Source organism: Piliocolobus tephrosceles, chromosome 11 (genome assembly GCF_002776525.5).
Source record: "Piliocolobus tephrosceles isolate RC106 chromosome 11, ASM277652v3, whole genome shotgun sequence".
NCBI lineage: Eukaryota > Metazoa > Chordata > Mammalia > Primates > Cercopithecidae > Piliocolobus > Piliocolobus tephrosceles.
In genome coordinates, this window is record NC_045444.1 from 43888351 (window position 1) to 43907709 (window position 19359).

Genomic DNA, 19359 nt, shown 5'->3' on the forward strand with positions numbered 1-19359 from the left:
AGAAGGAACCGAGAATTCTATCAGATAAATATAACAAAGAGATTGAAATAATGAAAAAGAATCAAGCAGAAATTCTGGAAGTGAAAAATGCAATTAATACACTAAAGAATTCATCAGAGTCTCTTAATAGCAGAATTGATCAAGCAGAATAATTAGTGAGCTTGAAGACAGGCTATTTAAAAATGCATAGAGGATACAAAAGAAAAAAGAATAACAAACAATGAAGCACATCCACAAGATGTAGAAAATAGCCTCAAAAGGGCAAATCTGCTCTTTTACCAAGGACCCGCCAACATGGGCCGCGTTCGCACCAAAACCGTGAAGAAGGCGGCCCGGGTCATCATAGAGAAGTACTACACGCGCCTGGGCAACGACTTCCACACGAACAAGCGCGTGTGCGAGGAGATCGCCATTATCCCCAGCAAGAAGCTCCGCAACAAGATAGCAGGCTATGTCACCCATCTGATGAAGCGGATTCAGAGAGGCCCTGTAAGAGGTATCTCCATCAAGCTGCAGGAGGAGGAGAGAGAAAGGAGAGACAATTACGTTCCTGAGGTCTCAGCCCTGGATCAGGAGATAATTGAAGTAGATCCTGACACTAAGGAAATGCTGAAGCTTTTGGACTTCGGCAGTCTGTCCAACCTGCAGGTCACTCAGCCTACAGTTGGGATGAATTTCAAAACGCCTCGGGGACCTGTTTGAATTTTTTCTGCAGTGCTATATTATTTTCAATAAATCTGGGACAACAGCAAAAAAAAAAAAAAAAAAAAAAAAAAAAAAAAAAAAAAAAAAAAGGGCAAATCTAAGAGGTACTGCCTTAAAGAGGAGGTAGAAAAAAGAGACAAGGGTAGAAAGTTTATTCAAAAATAAAAGTAATAGAGAACTTCCCAAACCTAGAGAAATATATCAAAATCCAAGTACAAGAAGGTTATACATCACCAAGCAGATTTGACCCAAAGAAGATTACCTCAAGGTATTTAATAATCCAACTTCCAACGGTCAGGTATAAAGAAAAGATCCTAAAAGCAGCAAGAGGGAAAAAACAAATAACATACAAAGGAGCGCCAATACATCTAGCAGCCGACTTCTCAGTGGAAACATTTTGGGGGTCCAGGGGACCTTCCCAGCACTTCTTAAATTATACCATTATGATATATGTGATTCCATATCCTGGTAAAAACCCAAAGAAGAGTCATCACTTTATCTGATTCGTGGATATGTCCCATAATGTTCTATAGATACCCAATGTAATTCTTGATACTTGTGATAGTAGAAGATGGTCAATTTGACAAATGCTGAGATCAGGAGACAATAGAGTTGAAGGCTTAGAAGCCAGGTTACCTGGCTTTAAATTCACATTCTTATCCATTCTGTAATCTTGGGCAAGGCAAGTCGCCTTTCTAAGCCTTGGTTTCCCCCATTTGTAAAATGCAGGGTAGTAACAGTGTATATCTCATGGTGTTATTGTTGCAGATCAAATTACCTCATACATGAAAAGCACCTGAAACAATTCCTAGAATTTAGTCTTCCATAAATGTTGGCTGTTACTCTTAGCAGTTCTGACCAAAAAAACTGTCAATCAAGAATCTGTTGTTCAGGAGTTTGATTTCGATATTTGCATCTGCATAACATATCACTGTAAAACAATAATGTATTACTGTTCTTTATAATTTCATAAGTTGACTGTGATCAGATGGGTGGTTTTCCTGCTGGTCTTACTTGGGGTCTCTCATGTGGTTGCAGTCACATGACAGCAGGGGCTGGAGTCATTTGGAGGCTTGACTGTACTGGGATGTCCCAGATGAGCTCTTTCCTCACTTGTCTGGTGCCTCAGTGCTCCACCACATGGCTTCGCTCTCCACAGAGCTCATCCTCCAAGGCTCTCCATGGGGCCTATCCTTCAGCGGCGTACTTGGACTTCTCACATGGTAACTAGCTTCTAAGAACACAGGAGCAGAAGCTGCTAGTCCTTTTTAATGCTTAGGTTCAGAACTGTCAGCATCATTTCTGCCCCATTCTACTAGCAAGTCACAAGGTCATCCAGCTTCAATATGGGAGGGAGGGCACTAGAGAAGAGCATTAGGAGAGGGAGGCAGGGCTCACTGGGGGTGGTTTTCAGTGACAACAGCTACAGTTGGCATGTGGGAGTATGAAGAGTGTGTTACACCCAAAATGAAGAAAGGACAGGTAAGGTGTGAGTACCATAACTGAAGTGAACAGAAACCAAGACTTGTGGTATAAATAGATCCAAGTAGGGGTAGGCCTGGCAGATGGTTGGCAGAACTCCATGCCAGTGGTTGGCAACAGAAGATGGTGAAGGTAGGTACCAGAGGAACTGAAGATCTTGATCACAGAAGGCAACCGCTGAGTCCTAGAGTACCACAGACAGAAAAACCATTACCAAGGAACCACAGAAAAGTGTCCATGGACAGGATAGGGTGTAACCAACCAGGCCCTGGGCAGTGGAGTGACATGCTGGCAACAGGAGGAGCAGACTCAAGGTCTTGATGCTGAGTGAAGGCAGCCTTCTTATCACACTGTGCTTCGAATCAGGATTATTCAGAGATTCTGTAAGAGTACTAAGTGTACTGTTTGGGATTTGGACAAGAGAGAAGCAGCAGCTAGAGCCAGGCCAGTCATTACACCTTTGGTCTCTGCAGAGTTATGAATATTTCCATTTGCATATCCACTTGCCCAAGGCTTACTTTGCAGACAGACCTGCTCTGCTACCCCTCTAAAGGAACTTTCCAAGAGAGAAAAAAATAAATTTGCTCTTCCTCTTGAAGTGGTAAGGATTGGATCCCACTGACCTCCACTTTCACATCACCTCACACCTGATTTATTCTGATTAATCATAAACGGTTCCCCCACTCCCAGTGTTCTCCCTGCTTCCATCTGACTGTACCCTGCTCTCCTATTAACCTTCTGGAAGCATTGTCTTTGTTTTCGTGTTCCACAAAGATTTAAATATTTTGTACTCTCTACATAATGAAGTTCAAACACCTTGGGCTGTCACTCATGAAACCCTAGGCCTGTGTCTGTGAAGAACGGGATAGAGTTGGAGGATGGCAGAAGTAAAACTCACAGATACCAGTAGGTATTGCATTCTGGCTTTATAAAGCCTCAAAAGGGATAAAAACAGCATAGACCAGTAAACATCTGAATGTTGTTCTTTCAGAAAGAACATGGAAAGAGACCAAGGGGGTCTGTTTCATCATGGAACAGACCAAGGGGGTGACAACTGGTCAGCAGCCTGCAAGGGTGAAACATCTGCTAGGGATCCCAGAAATTTGTTATCTTCCCTATTGGAAGAGTCCACTGTCACCCAAAAACAATTGCTGCTTCTTGTAAAGCCACTCAACAAGCCACAGGCGTAGGCATGGCAGGTTATTGGCAGAACTCCATGCTAGTGGTTCACTTAGAACAGTCACCCATGCATAGTATCTGGGTTCTCAGTCCCAATATTTTCAATCCATCATATTCTGCAAGTTTTTCTCTGTGCCTGCACCACAGATGATGCAATTTCCTTTATCTACACCTGTGTAGAGATGAGGAGGTTTTTCCATTTCTCCATGTTGGAGGTTTGTTGAATTGAATTAACGTGTTACAGATTTGGACTCAAAAAGAGGAGAAAAAGGAAATTGTCTAGAAACATTAAACTCTGAGGCTTCCACTGATCTCTCAAGCCAGTTTTAAGTAACTACGTTATATTGATATAATGATATCAGTGGATAACAAAATATTCTCTTCATATTATCTGGACCTTTTTTTCTAGATACCAGGGTCCCAATCTATGTAGGCAGAAGTTCATGTTGTGCTGTGCTGGATTTCCTTTAGCAAGGCATTTATTTTCACTACCAAGTAAAGTTTGATTTTATTTTAGTTTTAAAAATATTATTTTTAATAATCTTCCCAAAGTAAATGAATGTATATTTCAATAGTAACAGGGCATTTGTGGCACCATTTTGTTTGTAATATACTGTGAAGATAAACATTTCAGATGAATACCATATTTATAAAATGTCTAAAGAAATGTAAGCAAATTGTTTTTGAAATTGTTTATAAATATTAGGAGTTTTAAGCATATGTGGTGCTAAGTAATATTGACATGTCTGGGAAAATGTGCAAAATAGAAGGCAAATAAGGCAACTACTCATTCCCCAAATTCACTTACCCATAAGCAAAATAAATTCTTTGAGAAAAAAAATGTGATGAAATTAGTGAGGCCAGCAGTGACATTTAAAACATGTATTTAAATACAAATCTGTATCAAGTTAAGCAGTGAAAAAAAACCTTGACCCCTATACTATTAAAGGCAGGAAAGAAAAGGAACACAGGCATTTGTTAGTACAAGAATTACTGTTGAGGGTGGAAATTCTTTCTGGAGATTATAAAAATACGGTAGTAACAGATTTGATGTCATATTTTTCCCTAAGGACTGAGGGGTACAGTTGATTCCATAAGTGGTCGGGCAGCTTGTGGATTCTATTGTTATAATTCAGTCCTGTATTGAGTTTCAAGTATCTACTGTTCCTAAATGTTCAGTGTCTTAAGTTCCTCAGACTTTCTTCTCAGGATCTCTCTAGTATTTAGCAGTAATATATCAAGTGTTCCTCTTCAAGTGTATCAGCAGCATTCAATCATTTTCCCAAAGAAATTGGTCAAATGTCAGAAACAGTAGAATTCCCAGATTGTTTTTTCTTCCTAGGTCAAACTTCATCATTTCTGGGATTTGTTTGAAGTTTTCAAAAATTTTATAACTTAGATTTTCCTCGTGACTTCTCCTGGCAAAGTATTGGTTTTAACAAGTTTCTACATTCTCCCCCATATCTTTTACTTTCAAAATGGCTTCATATTTTATCTTTGAGTCCTGAACACAGAACACAGAGGTAAAATATAGCTATGTTAGATTTTAAGAGATGACGAAGCTGTTTTAATGAGGGCAAAATAAAACCTATGGAAGTACAAGCTCCATAAAAAAAAAATAACTAAATACACATCAAATGTAGAAAGCCCCACCCTTTCTATGATTTTTACAATTAATAGGACCATATAAATCATAGGAATTCGGGTGTGGAAAAGTGGGCTGAGCTCTTTGGAGGGAAAGAAGGTCATTTTATAGTTAGTTTTTCTGTAGTGCAGAAGTCTTTGCTGTGAAAAACAGTACTCAGCAATTAAAGTGAGGTTAAAAAGAAACTGAAATGTTCTCTTCTTCCTATTTTCAGAAAAGAGTGGAAATGGTAGTTGAGAGGACAGTTGCAGAGATGGAGGGATTATCTTCAGAGGGCATGAGGCTGTGTTGGTGCATCAGAGGAACTGAAAAAAGAGCAGTGGTATATCATTGCATCCATAGTAGCAAATATTGAAATCCTCTCGAGTTAATATAAGTAGGAAAGCAATATTTTATGGGTATTAGGTAGTTCTTAGAATTTCTGGAAAGGCCAGAAAGTGATTGTTTGAGGCTATCCAACTAGAGAATATGCTCAACTCTAACCAGGAAATGGCCCCACTGAAGACCCACTGCTGCTGTGTCCCCTGCACCTTCGCTTACATCAGTTACCCTAAGAACTAAGAACCAGATACTTTAAATTATGCAACTATTGTTCCTTGAAGCTGAAACCTTCCACTGCTACTCTTGTCAGAAGTGGATTCTTGCCTTATCACATAGCTGTCTTATGAACTGCAGTCTCAAATGGGTGCATCTGATAGGAAGATAATATATCACAAGATATTGGGGAAACTGAATCTCTAGCTTCTACTCTGGAAGATAGAGGCATAATGCGGGACATTGCTCAAATGTGAGAATGGCAAATATATTCCATTCAGCAAATGTCCTCCAACAGCAGTATGGTTCCAGTGTAGGAGATAGGAAGTCAAGAAGTTTGACAGTTTAAATGTTACAAATGAGAAAAAACGGGGCATCATGAATGACTCCCAGATTTCAGGTTTTCATACTGTGGTAGATGGTGGCGGCATGACTGAGACGAAGTGGGCTTGAGGAAGGAGCATGTTTAGTACAGGAAAGGCAGTCAGAATCAAGAGTTCGTTTTTGGTGAATTCTAGGAAGATGACAGCAGAAGTGGCATAATATTTTGAATCTCCTTAAATCAGCCTATAAAGAGAAACAGAGCAAATAGGATAACAAAGCCAAATACCCATGGAGATCATCCTTAAAAATAGGTGATAGTGGCTGGGTGTGGTGGCTCATGCCTGTAATCCCAGCACTTTGGGAGGCCGAGGCGGGCATATCACGAGGTCAAGAGATCGAGACCATCCTGGCCAAGGTGGTGAAACCTCATCTCTATTAAAATGCAAAAAATCAGCCCAGCATCGTGGCACGCAACTGTAATCCCAGCTACTCCAGAGGCTAAGGCAGGGGAATCGCTTGAACCCAGGAGGCAGAGGTTGCAGTGAGCTGAGATCACACCACTTCTCTCTAGCCTGGTAACAGAGCAAGATTCCATCTCAAACAAACAAAAAATAGGTGACAGTATATTTCCATAGACTGTAAAATATAAGTGGACGAGGAGTAACCGCTGACACCAATAAGAACTGCACTTCATCAGTACCTTTGCAGGAGGAACCAGAGAAAAACAAGGGGCATGAGATGAACTTGAGAATGCTAAAATATCCAAAAAGTACTCTTTGGAAATTTTATCTGAAACTGAGAGGAGTTTTACACCCTCTAATAATGAGTGAGTTAAAGGAGTTTCCAGTAAAGTCTGAAAGGACCAGAGAAGTCTGGGCTCTATGACCTCCCAAACTAACTCATCAAAACTTACTTTGAGGGCAAAGAGTTCAAATGAAGAGAAACTGTAGCAAGGAGACGCCCATTTGAGCAGCACAGAGACAAGAGCACTAAAGGAAAGGGAAGGTCCAGATAAAAGTAAGGGAAAATGTATTTCCAGAAAATAAGCTTCCAAATTTTTTGAATATTGCACAAATTAAACAAAAGAGAGAGCTCTAGAGCCATGAGGTTACAGAAACTATCTTGAATAACAACTATTTCTAAAAATCAAGGAAAACTAATTTCAAGTGTAAATGAGGAAAGGAAGGATCAGATCTTAAAGTCAATATCAGATAACAGATCAAGAAGCCAAATAATATCCCTAAAATAATTAATGCACATTAGAAAAGCATTACCACAAAATAGGTTAAAATTATAACCTAAAAAATAAAATAACTAAAAAGCTAAACAACTATGAAAATGATATATGAAATAACATTAATCAGAATTAGGAATACTCAAAAATTAGGTAATATATCTCTGGAAATATTATAAATAAAAGAAAAATATTTTAGAAGTGAAGAGTACACTAGAAGGAGCAAATGAATTAAAATGCAACAGATAATACCTTAAAAACAGGAAGTAAGAAATATAAAAATTTAAAAAGCAAAGACCAAATGAAAAACATTCTATTTGTTTAAAATGACACTGTGTTCTTCAAAAATGTCAGTTTCATCTTCAATAAAATACTAGCAAACTGAATTCAGCAGCATATTAAAATGATTATATGCCATGAACAAAAGATATTTATTCCTGGAATTCGAGGATCATTCAACATACAAAAATCTATCAATGTAATACTCCACATTAACAGAACAAAGTAAATAAAATCACACAGTCATCTCAATTGATGCAGAAAAGGCATTTGACAAAATTCAACACTGCTTTGTGATTTAAAAAGAATATTTGACAAATCAGGAACTAAAGGAAATTTTCCAACATGATAAAGGCCACATATGAAAAACCCACTGACAACATCATAACAGTTTTTTCAGAGCAATTAGGCAAGAGAAAGAAATAAAAACATCCAAATTGGAAAGAAAGAAGTAAAATGATTATTTGCATGTTCTATGTAGAAAGCCTTAAAGATTACACACTTATACAAACTGTTAGAACCAATAAGCAAATTTAGCAAAGTTGCAAGATACAAAGTCAGCATACAAAAGTCAATTGTGTTTCTGTACACTAACAATGAAAAATTCAGAAAGGGAAACAACTCCATTTACAATAACATCAAATAGAATAAAACACGAATTAACTTAACCAAAGAGATGGAAGACTTGTACAATGAAAAATACAAAATATTGCTGAGGGAAATAAAGAAGACATAAATAAACAGAAGGATATCCTATGCTCATGGATTGGAATACTTAATATTTTTAAGATATCTGTATTACCCAAAGCAATCCAAAGATGTAATGCACTCCCCATTAAAATCCCAATGGCATTGTTTTGCAGAAATATTTTTTAAATTCTAAAATTGGTATGGAATTCAACAAACTCTGACTAGCCAAAAAAGTCTTGAAAAAATAAGAACAAAGCAATCGTGAAAAAGAACAAAGTTGAAGGACTTCCTGATTTCAAAACGTACCGCAAAGTTACAGTGATCAGACTAATGTCTTTAGGTTAGTGTGGTACTAGCCTAAAGACAGACAGACCAATGGAATAGAAATAAGACCTCGCATATATGATCAACTGATTTTCAGCAAGGGTGACAAGACCATTCAATTAAAAGGACAGTCTTTTAAACAAACAGTGCTGAGAAAACAATATCCACATGCAGAAGGATGAAAGTGGATTCTTACCATATACAAAAAATAACTTAAAGTGGATGAAAGTTCTAAATGTAGGTACTAAAACTATAAAACTCTTATTAGAAAACATAGAGGAAAATCTCCACGACATTGGGTTTGGCAATGAATTTTTGGATATGACAGTAAAAACAGCAACAAAAGAAAAAATAAATTGGACATTGATATTAAAAACTTTTGTATATCAGAGGATACTATCAGCAGGATAAAAAGGGGACCTACAGAATAGGAGAAAATATTTGGAAATTATATATATCTGATAAAGCATTAATTTCTGGAATATATGGAGTTCCCCTACAACAGAACAACAGCAAACCAATCCAATTCAAAAACGGGCAAAGGACTTGAATAGACATTCCTCCAAAGAAGATATATACAAATGACCAAAAAGCATCTAAAAAATTCTCACCAGCATTAGGAAAATGCAAATTTTTATGTGTGAAATAAGTCACACATAAAAGGACAAGCATTATATGATTTTGCTTATGTGTAGTACCTAGAATAGAAAAATTAGTAGAGAAAAAAATTAGAATAGTGGTTACCACAGGCTGAGGGGAGGAGGTGGGTAGTTTTGTTTAATGGGTTCAGAGTTTCAGGTTGAGATGATGAAAAAGTTCTGAAGATGTAGAGGGGTGATGGTTGCACAATAATGTGAAAATACTTAATGCCACTTAATTGTATGCTTAAAAATGGTTAAAATAGCAAATTTTATATCGTGTATATTTATCACAATAAAAAGTCAATGTCTTGAAAGACAAAAAAGGCTGTAGAAATGAATCAAAGTAAAGAAGACTACAAAAGCAATTTAAAAGTTGAATAAAATGTTAATAATAGGAGAATCTGGGTTAAAGTTACAACAGTTTTATTCTTGCAGCTATTCTATAAACTTATTTCCAAATAAAAATTTTTTAAAAATGAAGAAAGAGATTAAAAGAATTCAAAACAAAGTGACAAATGAAGACTATAGGCAAAGAAGATCCAACATAGCAAAATAGCATAATAAGAGTCCTGGGGGAAAAAGGAAACATAACAAACACTAAAAATTATAATTTTAAAAAATTCCTGAAATAAAATTGAATTTACATTGTGAAAGGAAATATAATTTACTGAGTGTATTAACCCAGAATGACAAACACAAAGATAAAGTCCAGTAAAACTGCTATATTATAAAGAAAGTGAAAAAAACTCTAATCAGGCAAAAAGATCAAGTGATTCTTAGGGAAAGAAAACTATATTATAACCAGCCCTTTGACACTTTATGCTAAGAAAAGAAAATGTGAATAAAGTATCTTAGACCCAGGAAAAATTTATATTCAACTATAAAGATGACCATCAATCTGTTATTAACATTCAAGGACCCAGAAAATATTGTTTGATGACCAATTCCTGAATAATCTTCTGGAAAACGGGCTTCACACAACCTAAATGACAAGAGAGAAACTGACATAATAACTGGCAGTATCAATAAATATATATTTACTTATAGAATAAGATTCAATCACGGATAAAAGAGAGTATGCATAATATCTACATAATCCCTCACAGTATAGACAACAAGAGGAAAAAGAATAGGAAAGGCATAATAACCCCAAATTTTATTATTTTTGTTTTTATTATATTGGTATTTTATTCTAAGACTTTTGTGGATAAAATGTGGGATAATGTAAATTAGTAATTATGTCATACTCTAACATTTGTGTGTAATTGGGCACCAGAATTGTCAGTAAGGAAAAAAGAAAATACAAAAGTAAAATACAAGATATCAAGTGAAAATCCTATGGAATTTGAAGTAACAGAATAAGTAAATAAAATATTTTATCTTTAGATAATATATGCATATATCTGGATTTGTTGTTGTTGTTTTTTGTTTCTTTTTTTTTTTTTTTTTTTTTTTTTTGAGACCGAGCCTTGTTCTGTCACCTAGGCTGGAGTGCAGGAACGTGATCTCGGCTCACTGCACCCTCCACCTCCTGGGTTCAAGTGATTCTCATGCCTCAGCCTACTGAATAGCTGAGCTTACAGGTGCTCTCGACCACACCTTACAAATTTTCATATTTTTAGTAGAGACAGGGTTTCACCATGTTGGCCATGCTGGTCCTGAACTCCTAGCCTCAAGCGATCCACCTGCCTCAGCCTCCCAAAGTGCTGGGATTACAGGCATGAGCCACTGCACTTGGCCTGTTTTGTATATATGTATGTATATGTATATGTATATGTATATGTATATGTATATGTATATGTATATGATGGGAGTGTGTGTGTGTGTTTTCTAACCATGCTCATTGAAAAGGTCTAGAATAGAAGACCAACCTAGTAGCAATGTGTATTCTTTGCATCCAAATTTTGGTTTTAAAATACCATTTTCCAATAAACAGAACCAAGGCTTCTCAGAGAAAAGGTTAGTTCCAGGTCAGAGCAAGAAATATTCAAAATGAGCTTAACCCCATCAAAAAGTGGGCGAAGGATATGAACAGACACTTCTCAAAAGAAGACACTTATGCGGCCAACAGACACATGAAAAAATGTTCATCATCACTCGCCATCAGAGAAATGCAAATCAAACCACAATGAGATACCATCTCACATCAGTTAGAATGGCAATCATTAAAAGTCAGGAAACAACAGGTGCTGGAGAGGATGTGGAGAAATAGAAAAACTTTTACACTGTTGGTGGGACTGTAAACTAGTTCAACTATTGTGGAAGACAGTGTGGCGATTCCTCAAGGATCTAGAACAAGAAATACCATTTGACTCAGCCATCCCATTAATGTGTATATATCCAAAGGATTATAAATCATGCTGCTATAAAGACACATGCACATGTATGTTTATTGTGGCACTAGTCACAATAGCAAAGACTTGGAACCAACCTAAATGTCCATCAATGACAGACTGGATTAAGAAAATGTGGCACATATACACCATGGAATACTATGCAGCCATAAAAAAGGATGAGTTCATGTCCTTTGTAGGGACATAGATGCAGCTGGAAACCATCATTCTCAGCAAACTATCGCAAGAACAGAAAACCAAACACCACATGTTCTCACTCATAGGTGGGAATTGAACCATGAGAACACTTGGGCACATGAAGGGAAACATCACACACCGGGGCCTGTCGTGGGGTGGGGGTAGGGGGGAGGGATAGCATAAGGAGATATGCCTAATGTAAATGACTAGTTAATGGGTGCAGTACATCAACATGGCACATGTATACATATGTAACAATCCTGCACGTTGTGCACATGTACCCTAGAACTTAAAGTATAATAAAAAATTAAAAAAAAAAAACAATGAAGACACTTTGATATGATATGGTTCTTTTTACTCACATGTGCCTGGCACATAGTAAGTGTTCAATAAACTTTTGCTAAGTGAAAAAAAAAAGAGCTTAAAACACCTTGTTATGTCCAACAGCAAACATGACAGATTTCAAAAAGTGGCTGCAAAAATATTTCCTATTTCACATACTTTTATCCAATGTGACCTTGCTACCAATAAGTGGACCTTTTTCTCCACTCCTTTTAATCTAGGGGAGTTCTATGACTGCTTTGATGAAAAAAGTATGGAGGAAGAGACCCTATCCCAGTTCCAGCAGTAGATCTTAACTGGTCTAGAAGCTTGCATTTTATACCTCGTAGAATGTTTGCTCTTGGAAAATTCTATCTTGGAACCCAGCTATCATTCTATGAAAAGCCAAGCCATCTTAAGAGGTCATGTGTAGGTGGTCAGTCCCATTGACAACCTCAGATGAGCTCCCAGCCAACAACCAGCATCAACTACCAATCAGGTAAGTGAGTCCTCTTGGTCATTCAGCCAAGTTGGGCTTTTGGATGACTACACCCTCAACTAGCAATTGACTACAAATTTATAATATACCCCGTGGTAGGCAGAAAACGTCTCCCAAAGATGTCAATTTCGTAATCCCCATAATCTGTTAATGTTATGTTACATGGCAAAGGGTATTCTGATCACTAATCACCTGACCTTAAAACAGGGAGGTTATTCTGAATTATCAGAGTGGGCTTAATGTGATCACAAGAGTTCTGAACAGTGGAAGAGGGAGGCAGAAGAGGAGTGTGGCGTGCTGGGATGTGAGAAGGATTAGGCCTGCCATTGCTAGTTTTGAAGATAAAAGAAAGACAGCATAAGCTAAGGACTATAGGCAGCTTCTAGAAGCTGGAGCAGAAAAAGAAACCGATTATCTCCTAGAGCCCTGGGAAAGGAATACAGCCCTGTCGACACTGTGATTTTAGCCCAGTGAGAGTCAATTCTGATTTCTGACCTCCCAAAACTATAAGATAGATTTACATTGTTTAAACCATTAAATTTGTGGTAATTTGTTACAGCAGTAACAGGAAATTAATATAGGCCCCAAGTGAGAACTACCCAGTAGAGCACAGTCGACTCATAGAAACATGAGAAATAATTTTTAAAAATGAAGTTTGAACCACTAAGTTTTATTGCATAGCAATAGATCACTGGAATAGCAAGGGCGTTACCAAGTCTATTAGGCTATCTTAACAGAATTCATGAACCAAACTGGAAAGGTCTCCAATGGGCAAAGAGGGAATCAATGGAGCATCAGTAAGGATAACACTTTAATAGATTAAATGATCGAATACATTTAAATTCATAACTTCATAAAGATACAACAAAATTGATCAACTTTGTAGGATGTGAAAGAATAAACTCATTATTTGTAAAACTGTTAAGTAAAAAAAAAACAAAAAACAAAATGTAAACACTTACTTAGCCTACTCCTCTTATACTATCAAATACCAGAAGAGGAAAATTTTTTCTTTATATGATTTTTCTAGGTAATAAAGGAAAGAGTGATTGAATTTGAATATATCTCTACCATGCAATCTGTAATTAATTAACGGGCTTAGTCATTGAGAATTAGTGGCAGCAAAAATTGCAAAAAGAGGTTCCATCAGACAATATGCATATTCTGCTGGGGGAACACACCACCACAATAAAGCAGCCTTGGAAAAAAGAAAAAAAGAGAACCACCTGACTCTTATGTCTGATAAAGCCTCTGGGTCAACTACCAATTTATGGCAAACACAAATAACACAGGAGAGAGGAATATATTAAACTATTAATACACCAAAAAGATAAAGTCAACAAAATCCAGTATAGATAATTCTGCATATAAATTTCTTTGTCTTTTCAAAAAATAAAATGCAAAAGGGGAAAATGGATGGAGGGGGAAAACCTGTAAATTAAAAAACACTCAAAAGACATAATTTAAAGCTAAAAGTAAAGTATAACATTGAAGGATGTTCCCTTTGATAATACAATTAAAAAGATAGAGTTAAAGGGTCTAATCCTGGAGCACTTCAACATATAGAGATGGATAGAGATGGAAGAGTCAGAAAAGGAATTTGAGGAATGACCAGAGAAGCAAGAGGTAAAGCAGGCTGATATCATAGAAGCCAAGAGAAAAGCATGCTCTAAGATGGGGAAGTTGTCAACTGAATCAAATATCACGAAGTCAGTAAGACGAAAATTGAGAAGTGGTCATCAGATTTGCCAACACACAGTTCATTGGTGACCTTGCTGAAAGCAGTGTCAGAGGAGTTGAAGGCAAAGCTAAATCAAATGAGTGACAGTAACTGGAAGATGAAAAGAGACATTTAATGGCTATTGGCAACTCTTTAAAAATGTTTGCTTGAGAAGAGGAGCAGAGATACAGCCTGGTAGCTAGGGGACAATACAGGGTTAATGGAGATTTCTTTTTAAAGTGGAGTTTATTCTAGCATATTTGTATGCTGAGAGAGAGCTTGAAGATATAGGAGAGAAAAAGAATAAACAAAAAAGAAAAGTTCTCGCAGAGTTGAGATGGGATGAAACCCAAAACACACATGGAAACATTGATCTCTGATAGAGGGAGGGTTGCTCCATCTGCTAGAGGATGCAAAAGGTAAATGCCCATTTGGGTATACTTGCAGATTTGGTGGTAGGGAGGTAAGGGAATTTCTACCAGACGGATTACATTCTTACCTTTCAGTTTGAAACAATCCCATCATCTTCAAAGATGTGGAGCTGTATCAGGATATCCCATTTGCTAACCATGGGATTCAGGTTAGTGGTTTTTAATTTTTTTTGGACCATTACCCACTAATAAATGGATTTTTCTTATGACCCACTATACACATACACAGGTAATTGAAATAAAATTTCATGGCCCAGTGCTTACTCTTATCAGGTATGTTCTCTGTTCTTTCTTTTTCAAGCCTACTAGTCTAACTAGACTGGCAAGAGTCATGAAGCAGAGCACATGGGTTGGGGAGGACGAAAATAAAGGGGATCCTATCCCATGTCAGGGTAAATATGACTCCTGAGTAGGGACTGGCCTCCCTGTCTGAGAAATACATGTAAATTAAGGATATTAAATCAGAAACTGGCTAACAAGATTATTTCCAATGCACTTATATATTAAAATATTGTTTTTCATAATTTTCTAATTTTTAAAATTTTATTGGGAATTTATAGCATTGATGTATTATAGTGTATAAATAAAACACTTATGTAAACATTAAAGGACAATCAGACAGATCCTATACTCACTACCCTGGTTAAGCAATAAAATGTTTTCAGTAACTTGGAAGCCGCCACTCCCAACTGTCTCTCCATCTCTGAGAGGTAACATTACCTTGATTTTACTTTTAATCATTCCATTTTTCTCTATTATTTTGCCACTTATGCATATATCCCTAAATAATATAGGTTAGTTTGTCCTGCTTTTGTACCTTATATAAATACAATACTACACAGTATGCATGTTCTTGTATCTGGCTCCTTTCACTAAATATTATGTCCATGATGCTATTTTATTCATTTTCGTTGCTGAATGCAATTCCGTATTTAATATACCACATTTTTTATATTTGTTTACTGTTGATGAACATTCTGCTTGCTTTCATTTGGGAATCCTAGTTTATGTCCTCCTACACACATGCAGGAGCTTCTCAAGAGCATCTATCTTGCAGTAGAATTGCTGGATCAAAGAGTATGAATACTTTCAACTTTATCAGATAAGTTCAAATGCTTCCAATTTACACTCCCACTACCAGTAGGCGTTTCCCATTGTTGTATATTATCACTACTTGATATTTTTAGACTTCTTGACATTATTGCCAATCTGGTGGGTATACATTGGTAATTCATTGTGGGCTTTAATTGCTACTTCTATCTTTTCATATGTTCATTGGCCATTTGGATTTCAGATTTCTTTATTCAATTTTGTTTCATTAAAAAATGCTAGTTAGATCTGATCTTTGACAAATCTGAAAAACAGAAAAAAGCAATGGGGAAAGGATTCCTTATTCAATAAATAATCCTCGGAGAACTGGCTAGCCATATGCAGAAAACTGAAAGCGGACTCCTTCCCTACACCTTATACAAAAATCAACTCAAGATGGATTAAAGATGTAAATGTGAAACCCCAAATCATAAAAATCTGAGAAGAAAATCTAGGCAATACCATTCAGGACAAAGTCACAGGCAAAGATTTCATGATGAAAGTGCCATAAGCAATTGCAGCAAAAGCAAAAATTGACAAATGGGATCTAATTAAACTAAAGAGCTTCTGTATAGTAAAAGAAATTATCATCAGAGTGAACAGAGAACCTACAGAATGGGAGAAATGTTTTGCAATCTATCCATCTGACAAAGCTCTGATACCCAGAGTCTACAAGGAGCCACCACATGTCAGTCGATTGTTCTCAAAATGGTGGTGCTATCCCTCACAGTACTATCACCAGCTACTAGTCTGTTGGAAAAACGTAAAGGGGATGATATTCAGCTGGAATCTGAGTGTGATCTTCTGGACATCCGTGTGGATGTTGATGTTGGGAAGGATCTGTGGACTCTGAGGAATATCGGTGTCATGCTCTTTAGACGGGGTATGCTCTGACATGGCAGGGCTTTCTTGGGTCTATGACTGAGGCGTCATATCAAGCAAACTGAGGACCCATAAAGGAACACTGTAACCCTGGGAGACACTGTAAGGATAACAATAATGCTGACTACTCCCTAGCTCTTGTTAAACACTTCTTCCTCTCTTTTTATGAGATGTTATGATGCGGCAACAAGAAGGGTGTTAGAATGAATTTTGGAATGCAGATAAGGATATTGCCCATAGAATCTTTTGTGAAGATTTATTCTAACTAGGCTGTACTTGTATTTTTTATTTCCATGATGTTGAGGACAATCATAAAGTCAAAGATTCCACTAGTTGGACAGGTCTTTTTTTTTTTTTTTTTTACATTATTCCAGTAATTGCACGGAGGCTGCAACCCTTGGGAGGCAGGTGGGAAATGTCAGGGAACTGCAATAGAGAGAAAAAGGAGTGGGGGTAATCTTAACAGTAACAATGGCAACTTTCAACAACACTAACTTGTTATTCTGCTTGAAAAATCATTTTTTAGAAATAGTCAAATATTTATGTTTGAGTTTTGTTTGAAATGCTCCTTTTCTATAAAATCATCTAAATATTTAATAATTTGGAACTTTTGACAGCATTCCAAATATTATGAAATTTTAAATATTTCTTCTAAACAATCACACAAATATACATGTTTCCAAACCAAAACAGATATTCCCATGCTTGAAATGCTATTTCTAATTTCTAATTTATTCTTAAGGGCTAATTTGCAAAATGAAATTGTTTGGATGATTGGTTTGCAGTAAACATGATGTACCAAATTGGTTTCTAAATTTAGAGAAAGGTTGAGTCTCCTCTTAAAATAATCAAGAAATAATAGAAGTATTAATGATAATGAAGCTTCCATAATTAAAAAGTCAAATTCTGAAAGAACAAGCAGAAATGAACATTAGCAGGTAGCAGCTACATAATTTATAATCCTTACAAAGTTACTTTGAGCTCTTTTTATAGGATAACACAACCTCCAACATGTAGTTTGCTAAATTATAGTATAAGTACTATATGTGCCATAATTAAGTTCCATAATTTGGGGGAATTTAGTACTATTAAATATAACTTAAAGATACAGGAAATATAGTGCATAAAATTCTAAGAATCACAAAAGAAAGGCAAAGTTGTTTTAATAGATGCTATGATTTCTATGTCTGATATTTCAAACATTTTAGAAAGTAGTAATTATTATTATCCATATAAATGTTTCCAAAGAAAAATGCTCTTTACATATAGAATTTGAGGATGAGCTCTATATTTTAAATACAGTAGACTCCATGTCTTTCCTTGGAGGTTTTCGAGGACTAATTTTTGGTAATATCTCTTTGGCATAAAGTGTTCTATGAAGTCCAGCTTCTCGAAGCGCTAACTCGAAGCGAAGTCTAGGGTCAGAAATTATCTGTAGAAATAAAAATACAATTTAAATAGCAATTCATTGAACTAAAATAACTTTTAACATTTAGTTTCATGTTTTCCCAAACTAATTTGTTTTTTTCTGGACAGATGACTAGGTGACAGTAAACTTTGTGAATACAGTGACTATATTTTGGAAGCATCCAAACCTTTTTGACATTATCACTTTTCAGTACTTCAGTGGTTTCCAACGTAGGGTGCATAGAATATTGTGTACTGGATTAGTCAAAATATAATGCCTTAAAATTATTAGAAGATGAAGTAAAAGAAGCTTACTTTCAGTGCTACTATCTATTTATTACTTATTGCTGGCTGGAATTATAAAATACAGATAAGCATTGATTAAAATAAATCTAAGCCACAACCTTGTACATCTGTCTTTAAAAAGCATCTTAACTTCTCCATCATTTGGCAATATGTAAATTAAGTTTAAACACATGGCTACCACTTGAAAAACAAAATCAATAGGACTTTTCTTCCAAGGCTGGGTTTCTATTTCAAACAGAAGTAGAAAATGCCTCCATCAATCTGATTCTAAGTGGGAGTAGACATATGAGTAGTTCAATTTCTGTTTTCATTTATAGCTGATTGGATCTTATTCCTCTTCCCCTCCTCCTATGAATATTAAATGTCAACAGAGACTGTTTGAAATGATAAGAAGGTGGCCACATATGGATTTTACCTAATGAGGCATTTTACATGGATTTGAAGTCCCCCTAGAGGATGTGATAACAAGCTAGTAAAAGCAGCCCCTCCAGGAGCTCTTAGGCGAATTGGGGCAATAAAAATGTAGACAGATAACTACAGAGTATGGCAACATGTGGCAGATGCCCTAAAAGTAGTAAAACATGGGGGAGCATCTCCTGGTGCTGGCGGCATGAGGATGGTCTCAGGTGAAGATGAGCAATTGAACTACCCTTAAAGTCCAACTTAGTCTATAAAGCAGACTGGGGAGGAAGAGAGACCTAATGAGAAAGGAAGACACATAGAAACTCAGAGGTGAAATAGGTCAACCTGGGATAACGGTGGTTTGAGCAGAGCACTGGTTATCATTGAGGAACACTGGAAACAGATGTTTCTCAGACAAGGACTTGAACTTAAAAGGCTTGCATGGCCATGCCGAGCCTAAGGAGCTACTAGGGTATGTTTGTTTCTGGTTTTTGTATAAAAATAATATAATCATTGTAGTTGCATAGGAAGATGGGTCTGATTATAAGTTCAGAATAAATTAAGGTGGCAGGGAAAGAAGAAAAGGAGGCCAAAAGAGTGGTTAGGAATTTACTACAATTGTCTAGACATAAAGTGATAAATGTCTGAACTTGGCTGGTAGCAAGGAAGAGATAATCGTCAGAAACACTATGAAAACAAGAATCAATAGTACTTGGCAATTGATCAGATACAGG

The 19359-nt window shown here is 36.5% G+C and overlaps 2 protein-coding genes and 1 long non-coding RNA gene across 5 annotated transcripts in view; 2 read left to right on the forward strand and 1 right to left on the reverse strand.

Moving 5' to 3' along the window:
- The first annotated feature begins 272 nt into the window (after positions 1–272).
- LOC111546096 (40S ribosomal protein S17) lies at positions 273–790 on the forward strand. The gene has a single exon (XM_023217405.2). The coding sequence runs from the start codon at positions 295–297 to the stop codon at positions 700–702; it is 408 nt and encodes a 135-aa protein (XP_023073173.1). The 5' UTR covers positions 273–294; the 3' UTR covers positions 703–790.
- An 11524-nt stretch (positions 791–12314) lies between these two features.
- The window catches only part of LOC111546179, a 67788-nt gene continuing 60743 nt past the window's right edge, over positions 12315–19359 (forward strand). The window contains exon 1 of the long non-coding RNA XR_002732675.2: positions 12315–12388. This is a non-coding gene — a long non-coding RNA (uncharacterized LOC111546179). The remainder of the gene's footprint in view (positions 12389–19359) is intronic.
- CCDC148 (coiled-coil domain containing 148) overlaps positions 17486–19359 on the reverse strand; it is a 292285-nt gene continuing 290411 nt past the window's right edge. For all 3 annotated transcript variants that reach the window (XM_023217510.2, XM_023217509.2, XM_026447716.1), the window contains one exon: positions 17486–17942. In XM_023217510.2, the coding sequence (XP_023073278.2) occupies positions 17796–17942 (147 nt within the window). In that variant the 3' untranslated portion in view covers positions 17486–17795. The remainder of the gene's footprint in view (positions 17943–19359) is intronic.

What these genes read in the sequence shown, in the direction of transcription:
- LOC111546096 (XM_023217405.2), top strand. Translation starts at nt 295, where the DNA reads ATGGGCCGCGTTCGCACCAAAACCGTGAAGAAGGCGGCCCGGGTCATC.